Below are 24,398 nucleotides of genomic sequence, written 5' to 3'. Positions count from 1 at the left end.
TTAAGCAGTCAATCGTAAGGATTCGCGTTATCACATTCTACTCCACGACGCACTGCTCCATTTTTTACTCAATGAGCTATAAAAATAAATAATTTAAAGGTTTTGTTCCAGTGAGACCAACGCCGTATATTTTAAGACTGAATTATTATCCAGAAAATGGGAGTAGGCACAAGGTTGCTGAGTGGTTAACACGTCTACAGGAAGAGTTCTGAGGTCTTGGGTTCAAATCTGGCTACCAGCCTACCTGCGGGGAGTTTGCATGTTCTACCTGTGCCTGCATGGGTTTCCTCCCACATTCCAAAAACATGCATGGCAGATTATTGGTGAGTCCAAATTGTCCATAGGTTTGGGTGAACGTATAGATAGTTGTCTCTGTGTACCCTGCGACTGTCTGGCAACCAGTTTGGGGTGTCCCCTCCTGGGATGGGTTCCAGTGCCCATGCGACCCTACTGAGGATAAGTGGTGCTGATAATGATTGGATTGACAGCTGGACGGATGGATGGATGGTAGAGTTTTTACCATTGTATTTTGAGCATTTTGGCCCATTGAATGTTTGTCGAGATGCAGCACGGCGGCGCAGTGGTTAGCGTGTGCGGCACAGTTCTGAGGTCGTGAGATCAAACCTTCCTGTGTGGTGTTTGCATGTTCTCCCCGTGCTGTCGTGGGTTTCCTCCCACTTTCCCAAAAAATGCATGTCAGGTTAATTGGCCTTTACAAATTGTCCCTCGGTGTGAGTTGTCTGTCCCTGTGTGCCTTGCGACTGGATGGCAAACAGTTCAGGGTGTCCAGCACCCCCTTGACCCTTCTGAAGATAAGCGGTGCAGGTAATGGATGGATGGATGGATGTTGGTCGACATATTTGCTCGAAAGACACCTTGTATCTTGAATTTCTTGTCACCAGAGTATCTCATAGGTGGAAGGGCCACTCTACTTATTGGTCCAAATTTGTGTTTTTATTTTACATAACATGAGCCTCACCTAGAGGGAGCTAACATAGTTGTCAGCCAACTTGCTGCTACTGGTATACAAAAACCAGAAATCTGATTGATAGAAACCAAAAAGCAAATTTAATTCATCTTTAGCAGGAACTTGTACTTCCTTCCACTGTTGACTGAAAAAGACATCACAGGATCTCAGTTTGGGTGGGCGGATCACTCCAAATATCAATATTATCGATACTGAGCAAGTACTTGGATCGATACTGTTCTCCTGGGATCGAAACTGCCTTACCATTCGGACTAACACAATAACCGTTAGCGAATTAGAAGATTTAACGTACATTAAAACTTTTTAAAAAGATCAATCGTGATTGCACTTTATTTGCACTGCTGACTTTATTTTCTTGATATTGTGTAATGGAAGATATCTTGGTCATATTGCTGATTTTCTTTTTTTTTTGGTTTAACTTTCGACTTTTGTTCTGAAACAGTAATATAAGTATTAAAATACTCTTTTTTATAGTGTTAAATGGACAGTGTTTATTATTTGATCGCTAGATGTCATTGTACTGTGCAGTGCAAAAGAAAACATTTGCGAAAAAGCACAAGGAAGAATACTTACTATGGAGACTCAAAGTGAGGAAAAAATGTGTTTTTTATTTTTTTTTAGCTCAGCATGTTTTTGGGTATTGTTATTTTAAATAAATGCAAATTCCTCAAACTAAGTAATAACAAAAGCACATTTATTTTACAATTCATATATTGTCGCTTGAATTTTAAACTGTTGTATTGTAGTTATTTAATTAAAAAGAAACCACTATTAGCGTCTAAAATCTTTGAGCGCTGTTTATCGTAAATAGAAGCTAACTCAAGGGCAGAGGGGTTCAATTATTTAATGATCATGATATAACCAGGCATAAAGTATCAGTTTCGGACCGGATTTTGGCAAGTACTACCCTGCATTTATCTGGATCTAATTGATACTAAAATTTCCATTCATACCGACCCCTAATCTAAAGGCTCAGGTAACGGATAGTCATGTCTCGCCTTATAACTGGGTTGATCATGTGACTTTTCACGTCGCTTTTGAATGGGATTGCTTCGGTCAAGTTTAGTTAATGTATAATATGAAGTGCAAACACGAGATTCCAGTTAATTTTTTTACGTCACATTGCTGAAATCATAGTTACGGAGTAATATACTGTATTGTAATTTTTTATCATCACAAAAACCTGAGAATTTGAGCAAGGGTGTGAGGACCTCTTTACACTATGATTTACAATAAAGAAAATTTATACCAAAGCATAATATAACCAGTCCCAATGTTTTTTTTTGCACCTAGAATCTCCTTTGGAAAACTTTCTGACTATAGCAAAACACTACCATTTACTGGCTCAGGGGGTATTTGAGTCTTTTGCCTGTTCTTTGGGGGCTTGGTCAATTTCTTCTCACTTGTACAGTACACATACCAGCCATTGGTACTCTGTAACACGTGTTATCTTATCGAAAGTAAAAGTTCTGACGACGAAAGCGTGAGCTGGCAGCTCGACTCCAAGAAGGACGGCAGTCCGCTGAGCCGGACCTTGTGATGATCTCCTGACCCGATTTAGGGCGACCTCCTCGGCCCCTAACATTTCAATCCCATGAGCTTCAATGTTGCTCCATCACCTGTGACCAGGCCGGGTGGTCACCTCTGACCCTGGCCAGTCACGGTCAGACCTTAGGAGCTTGTAAAGTTGGCAGAGATGAGACATTTCCTCACGTGGTCACAATATTCAAATGGAATACTGAAAAAAAAAAGGAAATGAAAGACAGCGAGACAGAGGAAGCAAGGAAACAGAAAAAGGAAAGGGAGAGAGGCAGAGAGGGAGTGAGAGCAAAATAAACCAAGAAAATGCGATACATTGTTTATATTGATTGTGTTGCGACAATCTGACACTTTCAAATAAATAAAATGAATCTTATAATCACATTTCTTTATCAGAACCTGTTTTTTAAATCCAGGTTACCTTTGAAAATTATTCTCCCAATATTTTGTACTGACTTTATTATATCTTCAAAGTTAACAAATCTGAATTTCCTTTCCTCAAAACATTTAGGTTATTTTTGCCACGACCTGTCACATTTATAATTTTAAAAGAATCAAATCATAATTTGGTTTGGATTTAATAGTGAATATTTTAAAAAATCATTACTTCATACTTGTCAACCTCAGCCAAATTCTCACAGAATCATTACGCAACAATGAACCTTACAAACACAACATGACACCACCCACAGCTAGACGAACTACCACCTACATTGGATATTACCGAATCTTACTGCATTATGTGTTCTGTGTAGCACTATTTAGTTACTCTATATAACATGCTAAAGTGGGCATTTGCACGTCACACTGGGTATTTGTATATTGTATTCTTTTGGCTTTATTATTGTATTGTTCTCAGCTCAGGGATGCTGCTGGAAATGTGAATTTCCCTTAGGGGATGAATAAAGTATCTATCTATCTATCTATCTATCTATCGACAATAGTAGCAATATTCGACAAGATCCCGATCAGAGCTGAAATGGTCAAATGGTATTGTTTTCTTCCAGTTATAGAAATTGATTTAATGCATACACAAATTGAAATGTTTAAAAAGACTATAAAATATGAGGAAGATTATATGTAGACAGGTATGTTACTTGTGAAGGTGGACAGGTCTTCCAGTTGCTTTCTAACATTGAGAAAATGAAAACTACACATTCGTTACACTTTTAGAAATAAAGATTTTGTTGGCATTTATGGGTGTTTCTTAAAGCCCCAGTGTGTTAAATTTGACCACTAAATGGCACTGTATTGTCTAATGTGAACGAAAACCAGTGCCGCAGAGCACAGCGTAGCATCAAGTGGACTGACAAACATGGCGGCGACCTAAGGTGTGGATTTGACTTTGTAAAACAAATACAGATTTATTCACCTATAAACATTAACATTGGTAAAATAATTCAGGTATTTTTGCCGAATATTCAAATAAATGTTTTTTTTTACTGAATGAAAGACACGAAATATTACACACTGTCCCTTTGAAATCTATCCATCCTTTTTAGGGAGACAACATTATTAATGTGCATAAGGTATTGGGGTCTGGTATCAGTATTTATGACAAGTCAAGAGTTGATTAAAATTTTGTATTAAATAACCCCTATTTTAAGTAAACCTATTTAATGCACTCTACCCATTTTCACCCAGTGTCCTAATTATTTGTAATTTTAAAAGTAATGGTTTAATGGGTGGCAGCACGACGCCGCAGTGGTTAGCGCGTGTGCGGCACAGCTCTGAGGTCATGAGATCGAACTTCCTGTTTGGAGTTTTCATGTTCTCCCTGTGCTTGCGTGGGTTTCCTCCGGGCACTCCTTTTTCCTCCCACATTCCCCAAAACATGCTTGTCAGGTGAATTGGCCGTTCCAAATTGTCCCAAGGTGTGAATGAGCGAGCGAATTGTCTGTCCCTGTGTGCCCTGCAACTGGCTGGCAACCAGTTCAGGGTGTCCCCTGCCCACTGCCCTAAGATAGCTGGGATGGGCTCCAGCACCCCTGCGACCCTACTGAGGATAAGCGGTGCAGATAGTGGATGGGTGAATGGTTCAATGGGTGGTTAGTACACAGCCTCATGATGTGGAGATCCAGGGTTCAATTCCAGCTACCACAGCCTCTTTGTGCAGAGTTTGCATGTTCTCCCCGTGCCAGCGCAGGTTTCCTTCGAGCACTCCTCTTTCTTCCCACATTCCCAAAACATGCATGTGAATTGAAATATTGATATAGTCACATTTTATTTTTGTAAAATTTAAAGTTAATATTTAGATATCATTTGAGTGTGGTTGCATCATAAAATATGACTTCATACATTTTGAATTGGAATAGATAATTACACGGTGGCAAATATGCTCAGTGTCACGGTTGCCATGGCGCCCAATTGGTCCCCGCTGTGTGGCGCCAGGTTCTGTCACGGTTGCCATGGCGCCCAAACGCCCCCCCCCGCCCATGGACACCAGCTGAAACGCGTTGACAGATTGCTCCCTGACTACTCAATTCGCGAGTCATAATTGACCTAAGGAATGAGTGTGTGAGTACCGTATTTTCCACACTATAGGGCGCACCGGGTTATAGGGCGCACCCGCAAAACCAGTTTTTGGTCCTATATCTTCCATAGATAAGGCGCACCAGATTATAAGGCGCTACAACGTCGACAAAACAGTCAGATGATTCAGTCAAACTGATTACCCCCTTAACATTCCCAAAGCTTACAAAGAAGCAAATACGTGTCGTAGACACGTTCGATGTCACTTAAATGCGTCATTTCAAATATCATTCGGAAGGTTAAAGTCTTGAAATTCAAGAAATGCCAACCATTCCTTACTTTCTATTTTCTTTTTCGCTCGCAACTTTACTGTGCATATGACAATAAACACTTGGAATTGAGTTTAATTCACTCAACTCATCACAGCAACATCAAGATCGTACTAAAACAAGATACCGGGAAAATATAAAGCCGCATAACTCACCTAAGTTCTCACGTTCAATAATGATACGCAATCATGGTCTTTTTACAACCGTGAGTGTAGTAAATCCAGGTGAGTAAAATGTTTACATATACAGACTAATGAAACATGTTTCTTTATGGCAGGGGTCGGGAACCTTTTTGACTCAAAGAGCCATAAAAGCAAAAAATATTAATTTTATTTTGGGAAAGAGCCACACCATATATTATGAGACAAATTTACTAAATTGCTAAACCCGCGCCCCAGAAAAAAGCTTAGTCTTCAGCACATTTATTTTTGATGATTTGATAAAAATTATGAAAAGAGAATAATGCCAGAGCCCCTGTCCCAAAATCAACAAACATACCACTTTAAACTTGTCTCTTTCTTGCAATGACTCAAGATCGGTTAAACTCCTTTTGACCCTTTTTTATCATACATATTGGTTTCAAAACCAGATGCAAGCATTTATTTTGTAAAAACGTCACAACATTCTGAGAATAGGGAGCCTTATGTGCTTACCTTTGGCGAGAGATGGGAGGGAATGCTTGTACTTTTTGCATAGCTCCACCCATCCCTCCCACTCACCCAATCAAGTTCTCTTCCGGTGTTTTGGCGTATTTACAGTTCTGTGGATTCATCATAAAGTATCTGAACACTGAACACAGATTATATAGTGAACTTTTAAATAAGGATTCTTTAGCGTTGTACAGCCAAAACGAGTTTTTTTTCCCCCCTTTTTTTGTGTGACACCTTGACTGTAAATTGTAGTGAAAAACGTGCCCTATATATACTGCGAAGTGTTTCCTCTGCATTTGGCTTCAGTTTGGCTGTACGTGTACCTGAATAGGATAACAATCCCGGTTTTGAACAAGATGGAAAAATTTTGCATGCAATCAAATTGGTCTCTGAGCCACAGATACTCATAGAAAGAGCCATATATGGCTCGCGAGCCACAGGTTCCCGACCCCTGCTTTATGGCGTACTTTAGCAAGCTTGCTATCCAGTCATCTTTTTCGGCCAATTGCGGGGTTTGTTTTGGCCCTCTAGCGTATCCGAGGCTCCGAATAACTTCAGCCAATAGCGAGCGATGTAACGGATGATTGACACATCTTTTTCGGCCAATTGCAGGGTTTGTTTTGGCCCTCTAGCGTATCCAAGGCTCCGAATAACTTCAGCCAATAGCGATCGATTTAACGGATGATTGACACATCTTTTTCGGCCAATTGCAGGGTTTGTTTTGGCCCTCTAGCCAATCCGAGGCTCCGAATAACTTTAGCCAATAGCGATCGATTCAGATAATGATTGACACATTGGTTAGCCAATGAAACGCCGGTATATAAATCCCAGCATACACCGCGGACTACTCCACGTTCGGGGGGAAATCGAGTCGGCGACTGTTGCGTAAGTTGCGAGACCTTGCGAATTTAATATTGAGCCATATATAAGGCGCACTGTATTAGAGGTCAGCTTTTGAAAAAAATTAAGACTTTTAGGTGCGCCTTATAGTGCGGAAAATACGGTAAATGGTTATCCGTCTCTGTGTGCCCTGTGATTGGCTGGCAACCAGTACAGGGTGTCCCTGCCCAATGCCTGTAGCCAGCTGGGATGGCCTCCAGCACCCCTGCGACCCTTGAGGAGTTCTATGCTAATATAGCCCCTATCCACCAGAGAGCATCTAATGGGTTCGGAGATAGAACAGGTGTGTCCGATCACCACACACCTGTCCCTAATTATTCTGAGCCTTCATAGGGACACTTGGACAGCACCTGTTGTCAGGTCATCACCATCAATTATCACAAGTCATAACGCCAGCACTGTTTTTAAGTGTTATCATGGTTTGTGAGGGAGGTTTGGTTTTTATTTTCTAATTTAGACAATTTGGATTATTGTTTATTGACCATTTGTACGGTAAGTTACTTAGTTGACAATTTTGTAAGTAAATAGCACCTTTTTGAGCGGCTTGCAATTATTTCTGCTTCCGTGCGTTAGTGTCCACCGCAAAACCTAGAGTAACAAAAATGTAATAATAATTATTAATTAAATAATAACTAATAATGTGTTACACTATTTGTTACAGATAATGGTAATTGCGTTCCTTTGTAACGCATTAGTCCCAACACTGCCTGCGACTGTTTTTATGTATATTCTATTATTTTCCCCTCAGGTGGTGCATACCAAAGAGAAAGCATAATGTAATGTGATTTATTTGCATTCATATGTCATTATGCTACATTCTCACGAAGCTCAGTCTGAAAGAGTACTTGTTTTATCAAAACGTGAAATGTTTTTTTTCTATGATTTACCCTTTTCTTTCATTTGACTTCATTTTTATAATAATGCAATATTCTCTACTAAAAAGTATTTCTTATTGCAATATGACGTTTGTAATAATGTATTGGAATCTTATCTTATCTTATAGCTAATTATTTGACATTTTTCTGCATTAAAAATGCATCATTCACGTCAAGCCTTATTTCAATAAGTTTTTTGTGATGAATAGAATGTAATTCATTTTTTTGTATCTAAAAGCTACAATGTAGCTACTTTTTGGTCCCTCGCGACAAAAATAACATTATTGTCAACTGTCAGGTTATTTAGCTCTTTTTAACATGATTTACATATTTTAATAGAAAAAAAGGTAACGTGTATAAATTATACTTTAAATTAGCATTCTAATACATAAAAGCAGCAGATACTTTAACAAATTTTTATTTCTCCAAAGAAAAACTTAACATTTGAAATGAGCAAAATTATCCTAAAGTGAAACAAGATAACTTAATAACAAGTAAAATGGACCGGCATTATCTGGCTAATAGAAGATTGGACTCAGCTGCTTGGAGTGGTCAATGCTTAGGAGCTGCAGTACCCAAATTTTTCGCCAGGAGGCTTTGGAGACCCAGCGAAAGCAGACCACAAACAGCCAGATGTTATGTGATTTAGTTGGTATTTATTGGGGGTGCCTTGACACGAAAACTAAAGACACTCACAGAGACCTAAAGTACAACAAAAAACGGTTCAGCCATTTCAGAGCCGTTAAGTCATGTCATGTCAAGTCATGTTTATTTGTATAGCCCTTAATCGCAAGGAGTCTCAAAGGGCTGCACAGGCCACAGATTATTGAAAACGACACAATCCCTGATCTAAACCCTACATGAGGGCAAGGAAAAACTCAAAAACCTCAACATGAGGAAAATAAGGAAACCTTGAAAACGGACCACACATGAGGTAATCCCACTTCCAGAATGACCAGGCTGCAACAGATGTTAAAATAACATCCTCTCTTAACCTATTTCAGTTTTAATAGATCACAGCCCAACTTTGTAGTTAATTATATTATTTTTTTAATTCTTGCACCCTTTCTTAAAGCCCCAACGTGTAATATCTGACCACTAGATGGCACTGTTGTCTGGTATGCGCGAGGGCCAGTGATACACGAGGGGAATTTTTCAAAATAAAAATTAACATTTGTATGATAGTTCATGTATCTTTGCCTAGTATTCAAATCAATACACACTGTCCCTTTAAGAAGCTTTTTTATAAAAGCAACCTCAACAATATAGAAAAACGGAATTCAACGCTGAATTCACGTGTACGTGCAGGAAAAGAAGTGAGTTTTACTGAATTCAATGTCGGCGAGCGAGTAAGCGGGTGGGTCGGTGGGGGGCTCGCATTCCTCACTTGATTTAGTGGGCATTAAGATGGGGAGGAATGTGTCAAAGCTGTGTGGCGCTGCTGAAAAGCGTCTGGGAGGAGCGCCGCGACCTTCTAACAACTCAGCCCGAAGGATGATTGACAGTTTGCTTAGAATGGGGAGGACGTACGAGAAGGAGGCGGAGGATGGGGGCCTATGTGTGTGAGTGGTGGTGGGGGGGTTGTTTCGGAGACACCTGTTGGATGTACAAAATGTGGTCGAGGACGACACCACAAAAGACATTTGTAATAAAACAAAAGCCTTTGAGTTGATGTATAGATTTTCGGAACTATAACAGTGGAATGGAAACCTTGTTATAGGTAATCCCAAATCGTTAAACAAGCAAAATGTGAGAAAATAGTACATTTTTTTGCATAAAATCATGCATGAAAATGGGTCAGGGCGTAAAAAGTTAAAAGGGTCCGGAGGAAATACCGTATTTGTTTGTGTACAGGGAGTGCAGAATTATTAGGCAAATGAGTATTTTGACCACATCATCCTCTTTATGCATGTTGTCTTACTCCAAGCTGTATAGGCTCGAAAGCCTACTACCAATTAAGCATATCAGGTGATGTGCATCTCTGTAATGAGAAGGGGTGTGGTCTAATGACATCAACACCCTATATCAGGTGTGCATAATTATTAGGCAACTTCCTTTCCTTTGGCAAAATGGGTCAGAAGAGGGACTTGACAGGCTCTGAAAAGTCAAAAATAGTGAGATATCTTGCAGAGGGATGCAGCACTCTTAAAATTGCCAAGCTTCTGAAGCGTGATCATCGAACAATCAAGCGTTACATTCAAAATAGTCAACAGGGTCGCAAGAAGCGTGTAGAAAAACCAAGGCGCAAAATAACTCCCCGTGAACTGAGAAAAGTCAAGCGTACAACTGCCAAGATGCCACTTGCCACCAGTTTTGCCATATTTCAGAGCTGCAACATCACTGGAGTGCCCAAAAGCACAAGGTGTGCAATACTCAGAGACATGGCCAAGGTAAGAAAGGCTGAAAAACGACCACCACTGAACAAGACACACAAGCTGAAACGTCAAGACTGGGCCAAGAAAAATCTCAAGACGGATTTTTCTAAGGTTTTATGGACTGATGAAATGAGAGTGAGTCTTGATGGGCCAGATGGATGGGCCCGTGGTTGGATCGGTAAAGGGCAGAGAGCTCCAGTCCGCCTCAGACGCCAGCAAGGTGGAGGTGGGGTACTGGTATGGGCTGGTATCATCAAAGATGAGCTTGTGGGGCCTTTTCGGGTTGAGGATGGACTCAAGCTCAACTCCCAGTCCTACTGCCAGTTTCTGGAAGACACCTTCTTCAAGCAGTGGTACAGGAAGAAGTCCGCATCCTTCAAGAAAAACATGATTTTCATGCAGGACAACGCTCCATCACACGCATCCAAGTACTCCACAGCGTGGCTGGCAAGAAAGGGTCTAAAAGAAGAAAAACTAATGACATGGCCTCCTTGTTCACCTGATCTGAACCCCATAGAGAACCTGTGGTCCCTCATCAAATGTGAGATTTACAAGGAGGGAAAACAGTACACCTCTCTGAACAGTGTCTGGGAGGCTGTGGTTGCTGCTGCACGCAATGTTGATCGTGAACAGATCAAAGCACTGACAGAATCCATGGATGGCAGGCTTTTGAGTGTCCTTGCAAAGAAAGGTGGCTATATTGGTCACTGATTTGTTTTTGTTTTGTTTTTGAATGTCAGAAATGTATATTTGTGAATGTTGAGCTGTTATATTGGTTTCCCTGATGAAAATCAATAATTGAAATGGGTATACATTTGTTTTTTGTTAAGTTGCCTAATAATTATGCACAGTAATAGTCACCTGCACACACAGATATCCTCCTAAAATAGCTAAAACTAAAAAAGCCCCACTCCAACTTCCAAAATATTCAGCTTTGATATTAATGAGACTTTTGGGTTCATTTAGAACATGGTTGTTGTTCAATAATAAAATTAATCCTCAAAAATACAACTTGCCTAATAATTCTGCACTCCCTGTATAACGCGCACCCCAAGATTTGATTAAAATCTGTATCAAAATTTGTTTGTCCCAACTCAAACTAAGCATTGAAAGTGACAAACGTTGAATACATGAATAGAATCTCTTATCTCATTAGCTGCACCGCTTATCCTCAGAAGGGTTGCGGGGGTGCTGGAGCCCAGCCCAGCAATCATCTGGCAGTGGGCAGGGGACACCCTGAACTGGTTGCCAGCCAATCACAGGGCACACAGGACACACAACTCGCTGGCTCATTCACACCTAGGGACAATTTGGACCGGCCAATCCACCTGAAATGCATGTCTTTGGAATGTGGGAGGAAACCGGAGTGCCCGGAGGAAACCCACGCAAGCATGGCGAGAACATACAAACTCCGCACAGGCAGTCCGGTAGCTGGATTTGTAACCTACACAGGAGGTTCCCAAGACCTTAGAACTGTGTCATTTCTTTCAAAAACTAAGTACACAATTTTTCTATCAACCCTGGTCATATCTCTCGAGAGGGTTGACCGGCAGCAAGACAAATACAGAAATACACATACAAAAAAAAGAAAAAAAAAAAGGGAAAAAGTAGCAAAAAAACACATAAATCCCATGAGATACACAATTTTTTTCGGGGGACCATGGCCAAACCAAATGCCCAAACACCCAAACAAGTTAAGCACCTCGGCACCCAAGTTGGTCATGCTTTCGTCCCTCCAGATGAAACGGGACACAAAAAAGCGGCCATGTCACTCGGGTCAGGGTGACCCAACACTCTTCTGTTCAACAGCAGGGCCCGACACCTTTCACTGGTTTACCCATGCCGTATCATACGGGTGCCCTGCCCATCCCTTAGAACGCGTCTACACAACCCACTATCCTTTTACAACACCTCTCCACTCATTCCTATCACCAACATGTACACAATACCAACATCAATGGCCAATTCATCATCAGATACCACAAAGACGTGTTACCCTTGTTAGGGTTTTTTTGCTTTTATCTATATCTTTCAGGATGACTTTTTGTTTTTCTCCATTCTCTAACATTCGTCCATTATCTGCACCGCTTATCCTCAGTAGGGTCACGGAGTGCTGGAGCCCATCTCAGCTGTCTTCGGGCAGTGGGCAGGGGAGACCCTAAACCGGTTGCCAGCCAGTCGCAGGGCAGACAGGGACAATTTGCTCGCTCATTCAAACCTAGGAACAATTTGAACCGGCCAATTAACATGACATGCATGTTTTTAGAATGTGGGAGGAAACCAACGCAAGCATGGGGAGAAGATGAAAACTCCACACAGGAGGTTCAATCGCATGACCTCAGAACTGTGCCGCACACACGCTAACCAGTGCGCCGCTGCTCTGCCCCTATAGTGAAATGGCATGGTAAATTCGTGACGGATGGGTGCCTATGCCCAGCCAAAAGAACAGGACACCCCTAAACTTCAGAAGATGTGATTAAACAAGTTCAAACTGCTTTCCAGCAAAGTCCCCGTGAGTCGATCATAATAGTGAGTAGGGTACTTAAGTTCAGATTTCTTTTTGTGGGCATGTGTGAAAGAATTGGTATAAGTGCCCCCAATTCTACGAGGTGTTGATGAGCTGAAGGCGCCGATAAAAGAAGCTGTTGCAACCATTGACAATGCAAAGCTGGGACGCGTTTACCAAGATTTGTCCATCAGCTTGATATGTGCCGTGTGACTAATAGTACTCCCATTGAACGTCCTTGAACATTCCATGTAAACATTGAAATTACAAGTTTTCGGAATTTACCAGATATGTTTTTATAACCTTAATAGTTAGCAAGATATTCAATATCAATGTGTGCCCAAGATTTTTGGAACACCCTGTATATTTCATCAGTATATTCCAATTATTTTCACAGATAATGCATTTGGAAGACAGCATATTTTGTCTGTCACCCTGAGCTAAGATGAAGGAACACTTACACCCTAGCGAGTTAGTCGCCATTTTGTGTCATGTATTAGTTAGTTAAAGGCGAAATAAATGTTTCAAGCTAAGTTTTGGTAGTTTTTGTGGAGAATGTGGATGCAATATTGGTAGTACAAAGCGCAAACAGCCAAAAAAGGGCTACCTGGCAAAAGAAACTCCTGGAGAGTCACCAACAGGACATATAAATGTCATAGCATCTGGCAGAAAAACAAGGTTGGCCGGACAAAAACACCGAAAGCCCTCAAGGGGCCCGACACCAACGGGGAGCTAGCCGGACAAAATGATACCAACCGCGAAACACACACCAAAAACACAAACAAAAAGACATAATCACCTACCTGAAAGAAGGAAAAGGCAAAAAAGGAATACGGCAGAAGATACACCCCACGCAGCATTTGGAGGTCGAAGCATGCAACTCTGACAAAACAGTCACAGGGTAACAGGGTATGCACAGTTCCAAATTCACCAAGCAGAAATGAGCGATATGCAATCACTGTCCAATAAAACCGCTGTCTGTTTCTGAGCCTGCCTTATAAGTTGTGTTAATGGGATGCGTGATTCTTCAATGATGTCAGAACTCCAGATGGGTCAAATTTGAGACCTTAATTCTCGAATCGTCCGGGGCGTGTATTAATTTGCTACACATTTGCATAAATGTGGGAAGGAACACTCCACGTCGGAATACGTTTTAAAAAAAGACACTGTTAATTAGGTTTTTGAATGTTTTCTCTTTATTTGCTTAAGATTCTTTAAGTGTTGAATCAAATAGCTACAAAAGAATCAATTTCATGTCATTGCATCCGAATGGGAGAAAGTACTCATTTATTAAAATATTTCTTTTGAATATATTTATAACATAAAGAATTTGTGGTAACATTTCTGGGCTAAATGTGCATTGGCAAATGGTGCAAAAGCTTTCAGGCTACAAGAACATTAACAAGCTTGTCAAAAGTCCTGAGACGCAATGTGAGTATACACAGCCGGCATAAAAGGTCTTCTCACTCATGTTCCAATACCAAGCAAGATTTCACAAGACGCTACTAATAATGTTTTTTAAACAATTGAAATACTCTAACATGCACAAGTTTGAACCAATTGACAGTAGGACACATTAGAACAGCTGAATTGTTTCTGATGCTAATATCAACCCTGAAAAATTGTGTCAGGTTCTCATTCAAAAAAGCCCCAGTCAAATATCTTAATTCTTGTGACTAACTCATTTACGTTTTGTCTAGTTATCATTACTTAGTAATAATAGATTCTGAAGCAATTGCTTGGGTGGGATTAAAAAAACCTTCAGAAACCAAAGAAAGTGTAATTCAAATGCAATCAAATTTCTAGTAACTGTAACAGGGTAACTATTGTAGAGTAGCCACGAGAATATTGTCAGACATTAAACCGGTATATGGTACAAAAAGGATTGGGCAATCAGAGTAACTTTAAACGATGACATTTAAGTTTATTCAACAAGAGTTTGAATGTAATGTAACAAATTGTGCAAACCACTGATTCAGAAAGTCTCTCTCTCTCTCTCTCTCTCTCTCTCCTCTCTCTCTCTCTCTCTCTCTCTCTCTCTCTCTCTCTCTCTCTCTCTCTCTCTCTCTCTCTCTCTCTCTCTCTCTCTCTCTCTCTCTCTCTCTCTCTCTCTCTCTCTCTCTCTCTCAAAACCTGCCATTTAAACAGGTGTGTGTAGATTTTTATTACATTGTCAAAATTGTCATTTCTGCCAAACACATCAGAAAAAGCACACTTGAATAACAGTTATTATGTCCACTAAAAACAAAATAATAACAATTAAGTCAGCACAAAGGCAAAGCAGAAAGCAAATCAATGTGAACTAATTTCAGTAGCAAGTAAACATTTTCTTCAGATTGGCTTCCAAAATGAATCCGTGTCAAATGCATGACAAGTGCCAATTGTTGCTTACCATGCATCATGCGCAGGCGCTGCACTGCATTTGAACCAGGACAAGACACTATGGAAACACCTTCTGGTTGTTATGTGGACATAAAGCTAGAAGACAGCAAGGCTCAGAAGTGCACAAAATCAAAAAGCAACCCACAAAACTGAAAACAGATAGAAAAAGACGGAACGCGCAGGAATGAGCAACCTGTCTGTGGAAATGGAACAACTGCATCCTGGGCTCGAGTACCATCGTCAACGTGCCGCCTACCCGCCGCCGCTAGAAATTGTGTGTGAAGCGTGCCTGCTGGTGCCGCTTTCTTTTGTTTGGGAGGGGGGGGGGGGGGGTGTTGTTTGATGTTTGTGTATCAGAGTGAGGAAGTATCACACGGTGAGAGAGATGAAGCTGTTGTATCTCTGGATGTTCCTCTTGAGGATCTCAGAGCAAGGACCCAGCACGCGTTCGAAGCGGGGCCGATCCAGCTTGACACATTTGAGGGGGCCGCGGGCCACGACAGTGGCCGCTCGGGGACGGTTGAGGAGCAGGGCGATCTCACCTGAAAGGGCGCAACACAATTGGGTTGTCGTTTCAATGTTACGTATTCAAATTAAAATAACAATATCAATCTCTCAGTACATAAATATTCAGTATTCCTCCCTCGCTATTTCGTGCTTTTGTTTTTGCTGGTTCACGGCTTCACGTATTTGGAATACAATGTATTGTCTTTAATCTCATTGAAATCAATGTATCGTGCATTGTGTTGTGAGCAGGCAGAACACAGTTAATGCTTTCACAAGGTGCAGGTTTTATGTGTGTGTGTGTTGTGTGGGCGTGACAGTAATAGGCTCTATTTGCCGTCAAACAGCGGGGCAGGTGCACAAATATATGTGTTTAAAAAACACCCAAGCACGGCTTAGCATTGAAAAGAAATTAATCAAGTAAATCGAACTTCGAGAAGTTAGAAAAATGGTGATCAAGAGTGGATTTTCATCTGGTCAGGGAAGGGACTGAGGCAGCATTAGGAGAGAGGACAATGATGAGGCAGTTTTGTCTTACTGCAAAGCTATAAACAGTCCCCACAAGCTACCCCTGCTGAGCCTGTATCTCACCAATGCCAGATCCATTACCCATAAAAAAGATGTAACACATTATAGATATTACAGATACCACACATACTGCGTATTCATTGATCAACCACTAGGGTTGTTGGGGCACTACTTCCTGTGTCTTCGGCAAGTAGTCTGACGGTGCCCATCCCTTCTCCAGGCTGTCTTTGGGGGTAGGGGTTCGGTCACCGGAATGAAACAGATATTACTAGTTTCCAGCGTTACCAGTAGCAGGAGAAGCCTCCTTATCGGATTCAGATACAGCACCTTCATCATTGCATTTACGATCAGCAACGTGTGACAATACTGCTATTGGTGAAAAACCAAAATACCTGATGGGGCATATGTGACTCCCAGCCCATAGTTCACCCACCTCGGTCTCACAATAATAACTTTCCTTATTTTATTTCATTTATTATCTTTTCTTTACATTTGTTACAATATGATACATTAAAAACACATTTTGGTACAACCTTTACCATAGTGTGTAAGTTGCAAATTTTTTTCTTAGTTTGGTCGGGGGGGCGACTTATACTCTGGTGAGACTTATCTGTGAAATAATTGACAATTATTATTGGGTATATCATTTTACATATTACTGTCACAACGCAAGAGGGCGCTCTAGGCCTGTGTTGATCACTTCAATATTTTCGTGTTGTGACGAAAAATTGCCCCCTAATACACCTCCCCAGCAGCATACGTCACTCGCGCAAACGTCTCTAAAATTACTTCATATTTCATTTTTGTAAATGTAATGGTACAGAAATGCACGGATAGTTTTCACTTTGTTAAACACCTTTGAGCAAGTTGAAAATATTTACTTTGGCGAAATGACACTCCTCTATCTTTTCCAACAAAAATGGTAGCAAAATGAAAATCATATTTTGCAGATTACAAGCTGCAAATGGTGAAATATGCGGACAAAAAGCAGAAAGCGGAAGTGACGATGAGTGTGACGAAAACGGCATAGAACCGGAAGACGGAAGAGGCGGATCGTTTACAGTGACATAGAGGATTGGATTTAGTGATTTGGAGTGAAAATGATAGTTTGGTAAGCATGTTATTTATGCTATAGTAATGTGAATAATATGTTACATCTTTACTGAAACGAACAGGCATGTCAATCATGTAACATTTGCTTACCGTACTACTTATTCGGCCAATGGTTCTTTTATTTTAAATTGCCTTTCAAGATGACATTTTTTTCGGTGTTGGGTTTTTCAAATAAAGTTCCCACAATTTATACTCCACTGCACCTCAAATATGATTTTTCTTCTTAATTATGGATTTTTTGCCTGGTGCAACTTATACTCCGGAGCGACCTATAGTACAACAATTTAATTTTCTGTCTGACCATGTCTTATCATCATACCAAATGGATATAAATATCAACTGCCACTAAGTGTTTCTGGAACTTGATAAATCACCAGCAACTCACCAAAGTAATCGGAGGGTCCGAGCCGTCCCACTTCCACGTACTCCTCATTGTCAGATCTGCGCTGCAGAACAGAAGCTATGCCCTGCAGAAGGGAAAGACAAGAAGGTGAATTGACATGAAGAAGAAAGCAGGAGAGGGGGAAGTGTGGAATGATAGAAAGTAAAAGGGAGGGAGGGGCATGAGGAGTTACTGAATGGAGCTGAAAATCTTCAGGAGGATTAAGCATAAGAGAAATTCCTTTGCTTCATAAGACACAGGTGCACAGGATCTGGCTCTTTTTGTGTGTGTGTGTGTGTGTGTGTGTCCTTGTTGAATGGAACGGACACCTGTTCCACTGAAGGTGGACGGACAAACAGACACTCTGATATTTCAGGCAAGGAGGACAATTTGGATGAAGTCAGCTTTCTTTTCTCCGTAGTATCATAAATAAAGTACAAGCATCGAAACCAGATGACTCATACACAACATGGAAAACACCACGGCGTCCAAGGAGAGCGGACCCCCACAACCTCACACATAAACATTTAAAACTTTTAACGCAAATCAGTTTTCCATCGCCTCTGCCCAGATCAAGCCTAGCCCGCAGCTGTTGTTGGGCCCAAACTCTTCCAAGAAGTGTCCCCTTCACTAACATAACATTGGCAAACAGGCTCTTGACATGGATTTTGTCAAGTCTGGGGTTTCACATCAAATCTCCGTAATTGTAAGAAGCCAAAATGTCAGAAGGAATATTAAAAGCGGGTTCCAAAACAAACCTGACGGCTCCGTTACGCACCCACTATCTATAATCCTTCTGCTGAGCAGGCTTGTGATGCTAAATATGAATATAATGAAGCATAATGAGGAGCCAAAATGTGCCAGGTTCCCATCGAGGCAAAATAATAGACCGATTGCACCTAAGTCAAAAGGTAGAAGTGTCCAACTTCAAATCGTCTTAGGGTTGTGACAGGACAATTTGTGGCATTAAACAAAGCAAAGTGCCAAAGTAAGGTTTTTCCACACAGAAATCAAACTATCAGAAATGACCATTTCTAAGCAAAAAGTGTAATTTCAAAAATGTTTGCCATTTATTGTATTTGCCAAAATGATTTAAACTTTGTATTCATTTAATTAATTCAAAAAGTAAATCTCTTGGTCTTAGAAACAGAAAGAAAAAAAGAAAAACGTATGGGAGCATTCTTCTACTGCACACACATTTGTCACTATTTTTTTAGTGTATTTGAATATTTTTTTAAAATATTATTTCCATCTTTTTGACTTTGTTTTTGCAGTGTAGTGTAGTGTGTGTAGTCTGTTTTCGTCCAATTTAATGATTGTGCGTTTTATTGTGACAAGAAGATGCATCTCAGATCGAGTGCTATTCTCATAAAACACCCGGTATATAAATTGAACACGAATCCCCGATTTAGAAAATAATGGCCCTAGTCTTGCATTATATCCGACAAATGCTCCTTGTCTTGGAAGATTATTTTAGATCATAAAACTCAACCCCTTATACGGTGTAAATGAAACCTAACTCACAAACATGAACACATGGTGATTCGCATTTTCCTGATGTCTTTATATGCTCAGCCTATCTTTTGTGTGCACAATTTTCAAGTGTCTCTAAAAAAGATGACAACCACGAAGTGTGTGCATATATTAGGGCATTGCTCTGCAGTCTCAAAGGTTCAGGAAATTCAAATAACTAACAAGGAAGAGCTGAACGTGAATTTGATGAAAGCAATAAAAATCCTTGGGCTGACAGATGGAAGATGTTCAACATAATGACACTGGTATTGGACAAAGTGGCTAAATCAGACTTGATGAAAAGGATTCAAGAGTGCAGCCTTCAAAAAGAGATTTGGAGTGTAAGACCCTGAAGATGTCTTGCCAGTCAAGTCAATCCTTCCCCGATCGTCTTTTTTGTCTGCTTTGACTCATTCCCTCCCCTCTCTCACTCTTTCTCTCTATTTCTCTCGTCTGCATCACCGGAGGTTGCGTTTCCTGACCCCGTGTGAAAATCAGCAACGCACATTCCATCGCAGGCCGTCTGGCTCTGGGAAAATCAGGCTCTGCCGCGCTGAAGGACAAGCTGAGGAAGCGAGAGAGCTTAGAAGCAAAAAATGTAAGATGGACAGCAGGAAGGGATCAAACGTCATGAAAAAGGCAAATATTTTTAGAGGAAGAGAGGAGGTATTTGGCTGATTCAACACCAAAAAGATTGCAACGGGACTTGATCAAAATTAAATGAGGAATGAATCCAAATTTGACAAGCTTCAAAGTTTTTTATTCCACTTTCAAATCCCCAAAGCAATTAGATGTTATTGTTAGACAATTCGCTCAGCATGTCTTAAAAGCTAAATTTATTGTTGTGCTTGCCTACAACAACTTTTCCTTCCTTCTTATGGTGCTCTGTCCGAATTCTCCAGATCCCTCAGCATATTTACTCTTCTGCTTTATGCAGACGCATTGCTCACCGTTTATCTGCATCCAAACCCCAAACTAATTTGCAGTGCACACACTCATGGACACTCAAATTGTAAGGGTTGTGAGAGGCTTCCATAACTTTTACAGAAAATGATGATGCATATATATGTGGCAGTGAATTATAAACACATGGGCAAGGAGTTTTGTAAGTTTATGCTTATTCTCCTGATTTCATAAGAACAAAAACTTTGCAGACTGCAAGATTGGGAGTTGTGTCAGGTAAAGAAAGAAGGGCAGCCATGTACTGTGGCCACAGAACACTCAGCATTTTTCACAAATCTTTCTTTCTGTGGCTAAGCTTCGTCTCGCCGCTCCCACAAACAACAGGCAAATACCCCCAAACGGCAGAGGGGCTCATGAGGAGATGGAAATCACGTCACAACAATGTGAAAAAGACCAAGAGGTGGCTTTGAGAAGGAGAAATAAAAAAACGCCTGATTTCATCCACTGCTGCCCTGCACAGGATCCTCTTGACTTCAGTATTTTGAGTGTGGATGACAGGCAGGGGGCCATTATGGTGTTGCGTCTTGTGCCCTAGCACAACACGGTTTCTTGTACGGATAGGGGGGAGCAAGAATCTCAGTTTAAGGTTTATTTGACATACTGTTAAGAATAAAACACAGGACAAAAAAGAGAACACCAGGATCAGGGAAACAGGAAAGGCCCCTCACTCCTTTTCATCATACACTGTAAATACTGGTAGGTGATCAGAAATATCACAAACCAGTAATCCGCTGACGTTTGTAAATTCCATATTATTTGTAAATATATTGTCAATGAGTGTTGCACTGTGTGAAGTGAATCTACTAGGCCTTAATATAGTTGGGTACAAACTCATACTGTACATCATATTAATATAGTAATCAATGTTTTTATGTTTGTTTGGATTCATTAGATCGATGTTGAAATCTCCACAAATGAATAGTGTTTTGGCGCTTATTGTTGAATATGTTTTTTCTGATCACCTACCAGTATTTACAGTGTATGATGAAAAGGTTACTAGACAAGAATCAATTAAGGATTATGTTTACAAACGAGTTAGAACTGAAGAGACTATTATATCACTCTATGATGACTTAGTTAAACAAAACTGGAATGCTATATATGGTACAGAGGATGTGGATCGTGCGTTTGACATATTTTTGGAAATATTCACCAACAAGTATAACAAAAATTGCCACATGAGACAAACTAATATTAAGAATAAATCTGTAAACCATCCATGGATAACTAAGGGTTTATATAATGCTTGTAAGAAAAAAAAAAACTTATATAGAAAATTTATTAAACTAAGAACTGAGGAAGCCGAATCCCGATATAAAACGTATAAAAACAAATTGACAGGAATATTAAGAGCAAGCAAGAAATTATACTATACCAATTTATTACATCATAACAAAAGTAATATCAAAGGTATTTGGGATATATTAAATAGTATAATAAAAGGAAAGAATGTAAGCAATGCATATCCAAACTATTTTATTGATAAGAACAGTGAAAATGATAATTTAAATCAAGTTGTGGAGAATTTCAATAGTTATTTTGTAAATGTTGGACCAGAGCTTGCTACAAATATCCCAGAGTGCAGTGGTAAACAATCTGAGTCACTGATAAAAAATGAACTCCAAGACCATGTTTTTATCTGGGGTTACAGAATCAGAAATCTTAGACTTGGTTAACAACTGTAAAAACAAAACGTCTATGGATTGTTTTGACATCGATATGGTACTTATTAAGCAAATTACAAATAGCATTGTGAAACCGTTGACCTAGATCTGTAATCTATCATTTCTAACAGGCACATTTCCAAATCAAATGAAAATAGCAAAAGTTATACCAATATACAAAAATGGGAACAAGCACATTTTTACAAACTATAGACCGGTATCTCAATAATAGACTAGAACAATTTGTAGATAAACATAAATTGATTAATGAAAGTCAATATGATTTAGAGCAAACAGATCAGCAACAATGGCAATTATTGATGCAGTAGAAGAAATCACCCATAGTATAGAAAAGAAGAGATACGCAGTCGGGGTATTTATTGACTTAAAAAAAGCATTTGATACCATTAATCATAATATACTATTAAAAAAACTGGAAAGATATGGCATCAGGGGTGGCTTTGCAATGGATTCAAAGTTATTTGACGGGGAGGAAGCAATATGTAAAAATGGGAGAGTTTTCATCTGAATATTTGGACATCTATTGTGGAGTACCACAGGGTTCTATCCTGGGACCAAAGCTATTTAATTTATAATTTAACGATATTGTTAATGTTTTAAAACTATTGAAAATAGTAATATTTGCAGACGACACTAACATTTTCTATTCAAATGATAATTATATTGATTTGGTAACCTGTATTATTCGCGAACTAATTAACCTAAAAGTATGGATGGATATTAATAAATTATCTTTAAATTTAAATAAAACCAAAGTAATATTCTTTGGTAATCGTAAGGCAAATCAAGATTTAGAAGTAAAAATGGATGGTGTCGCAATAGACATTGTATCAGAAATTAAGTTTTTAGGGGTCATAATAGACAATAAATTAAGTTGGAAAACACACATCAAACACATGCCAGAAAACCTACAAAAATTATTCACTCGGAAAGAGGGAAATTATAACTTGAGGGGCTGTGGTGAATTCAAAATCCCAAAGGTGAGAACCACCAGGAAAAGTATGTGTGTGTCTGTGTGTGGAGTCACTTTGGAATAATTTGCAAAATTAGATCAAACAATGTCCAACTATCCATGTGTTCAAATTTAAATACAAAAAAACATTACTGGCGAAATACAGGGATGAAGAAAATGGGATATGAGGGAGATTGGAAATACTGCATTTCAAACTATGGTTAACTTGTTGTTATTGTTGCTATTATTACATCAGAACTGTTATAAGTATTGTGTTTATTTTTATTGTTATTATCACTGGTGCCGCAGTGACATCATGCGCATTATGACGTTGAGGGATGGGTATTGCGAACATTAGTGTAAAAAATATGTGATTATTGTAACTATTATAATTATTGATATCTGACCTATGTAATAAGTATATCCATGAGATTTTGTTGTATTGGACACAAGAGGAGCTATCTATAAAATGTATTTAATAGGGAAGATAAAGGGGTAGGAAAAATAAGCATCTGCTTCTGACTACCCCTTTTCGAACATGTTGTGTGACATTATTTTGTTGTTGACTCATTGTTTTTGTCCTGTTTTTATTTTTATGTTCCAAATAAAAGTTTTCATTCATTCATTCATTCAAGTATGACATTACCTCTGTGATGATGAAGAAGTCATCCCCAGGCTCTCCCTGTACAACGATCTTCTCTCCATCCTCAAACTGTACTGGCTCAAGTGCATCAGCCACAGTGAGGCGCTCCCATTTGTCCAAAGACTCTGCCATTGAGAAAAAAAGGTTATATAAAGAGGAAAAGACAAAAACAAACATATTTTAAGGCCCTCTAGTAACACGTTAAAAAAGCTACTAACTGAATTCAAACGTGTTTAAACTATTCAACGGAAGTCACATGAAACCATAATTCAGTAGGTCTGGAAATGCTGCTTTCCTTTTAGCTTAAGGTGTGGGCACTGCAAGCTGAGAACAGCAGAAACACCAGGGAAAAACAATATTCCATGATTGTGTCTGCATTCAAATCTTCTGTTTCAAATGAAGTTTTGTGCTGCGCTTTAAAAAAAATTGGGTGAAAACAACGACATTTAGGTCAACATTGTCCCACAACGCCATGTTGCTTTGCAAACAAACCTCCCAAAATGGGTTGTTTTGAACAAACCAAAAATTAAAAAACAAAACAACCCCCTTAAAAATTGATTGATGCTTGTTATTCTTGATAAGTAAATGGGTCTGACTTGAAAATGTTCAAAAAACAGATTTTGTTTTGAACTCCCACAAAATGAGCAGCGAGGATTTTAACTAAGACAAGAAAGTTTGATCACATTACCCCGATTTTAGCTAACCCGCATCTCGGTAATTTGATTAGAAAAAAAACGTCAATCTTTTTAAAAGCAATCCCCACTTGGTGTTTGGGGGAAAAAGCAGAAATTATGACAATTTTCTTTGAAATAACCACATTAATAATACCGACCTAGAAAAAGGACCTTTATGTTCATTACAACCTAAAATCTGAAACGTTTTCATACAATTTGTACAAAACAACTCAAAAAGACCAATCAAATGGATTGCTATATTTGGCCAAGGTATTTTCATGGTGTAGAGTGGCCGATTAAAAGTGCCTTGTTAAAGGTTCCAGGCCACATTAATTGGGAATGCTGAAGTGCTTACAGAGTGCTCTGCTACTAAATGGAAACACCACTCGACAGGTATGATGGATTTATTAAGCCTACTGTAAGCTT

General features: G+C 39.6%; 1 protein-coding gene across 3 annotated transcripts in view; it reads right to left on the bottom strand.

Annotated features, from left to right (window-relative positions):
• Positions 1–14,779: 14,779 nt before the first annotated feature.
• The window catches only part of prkar1b (protein kinase, cAMP-dependent, regulatory, type I, beta), a 72,632-nt gene continuing 63,013 nt past the window's right edge, over positions 14,780–24,398 (bottom strand). For all 3 annotated transcript variants that reach the window (XM_088342852.1, XM_088342873.1, XM_088342863.1), the window contains 3 exons: positions 23,302–23,423; positions 17,547–17,628; positions 14,780–15,558 (listed from right to left, as the gene is read on the bottom strand). In XM_088342852.1, coding sequence (XP_088198978.1) covers positions 15,386–15,558; positions 17,547–17,628; positions 23,302–23,423 — 377 coding nt within the window. In that variant the 3' untranslated portion in view covers positions 14,780–15,385. The remainder of the gene's footprint in view (positions 15,559–17,546; positions 17,629–23,301; positions 23,424–24,398) is intronic.

This window comes from Urocampus carinirostris, chromosome 1 (genome assembly GCF_059441175.1).
Source record: "Urocampus carinirostris isolate Australia breed hairy pipefish chromosome 1, RoL_Ucar_1.0, whole genome shotgun sequence".
Lineage (NCBI taxonomy): Eukaryota > Metazoa > Chordata > Actinopteri > Syngnathiformes > Syngnathidae > Urocampus > Urocampus carinirostris.
The sequence above is the reverse complement of the archived record's forward strand: the minus strand, read 5'-3'. Positions and strand labels throughout refer to the sequence as shown.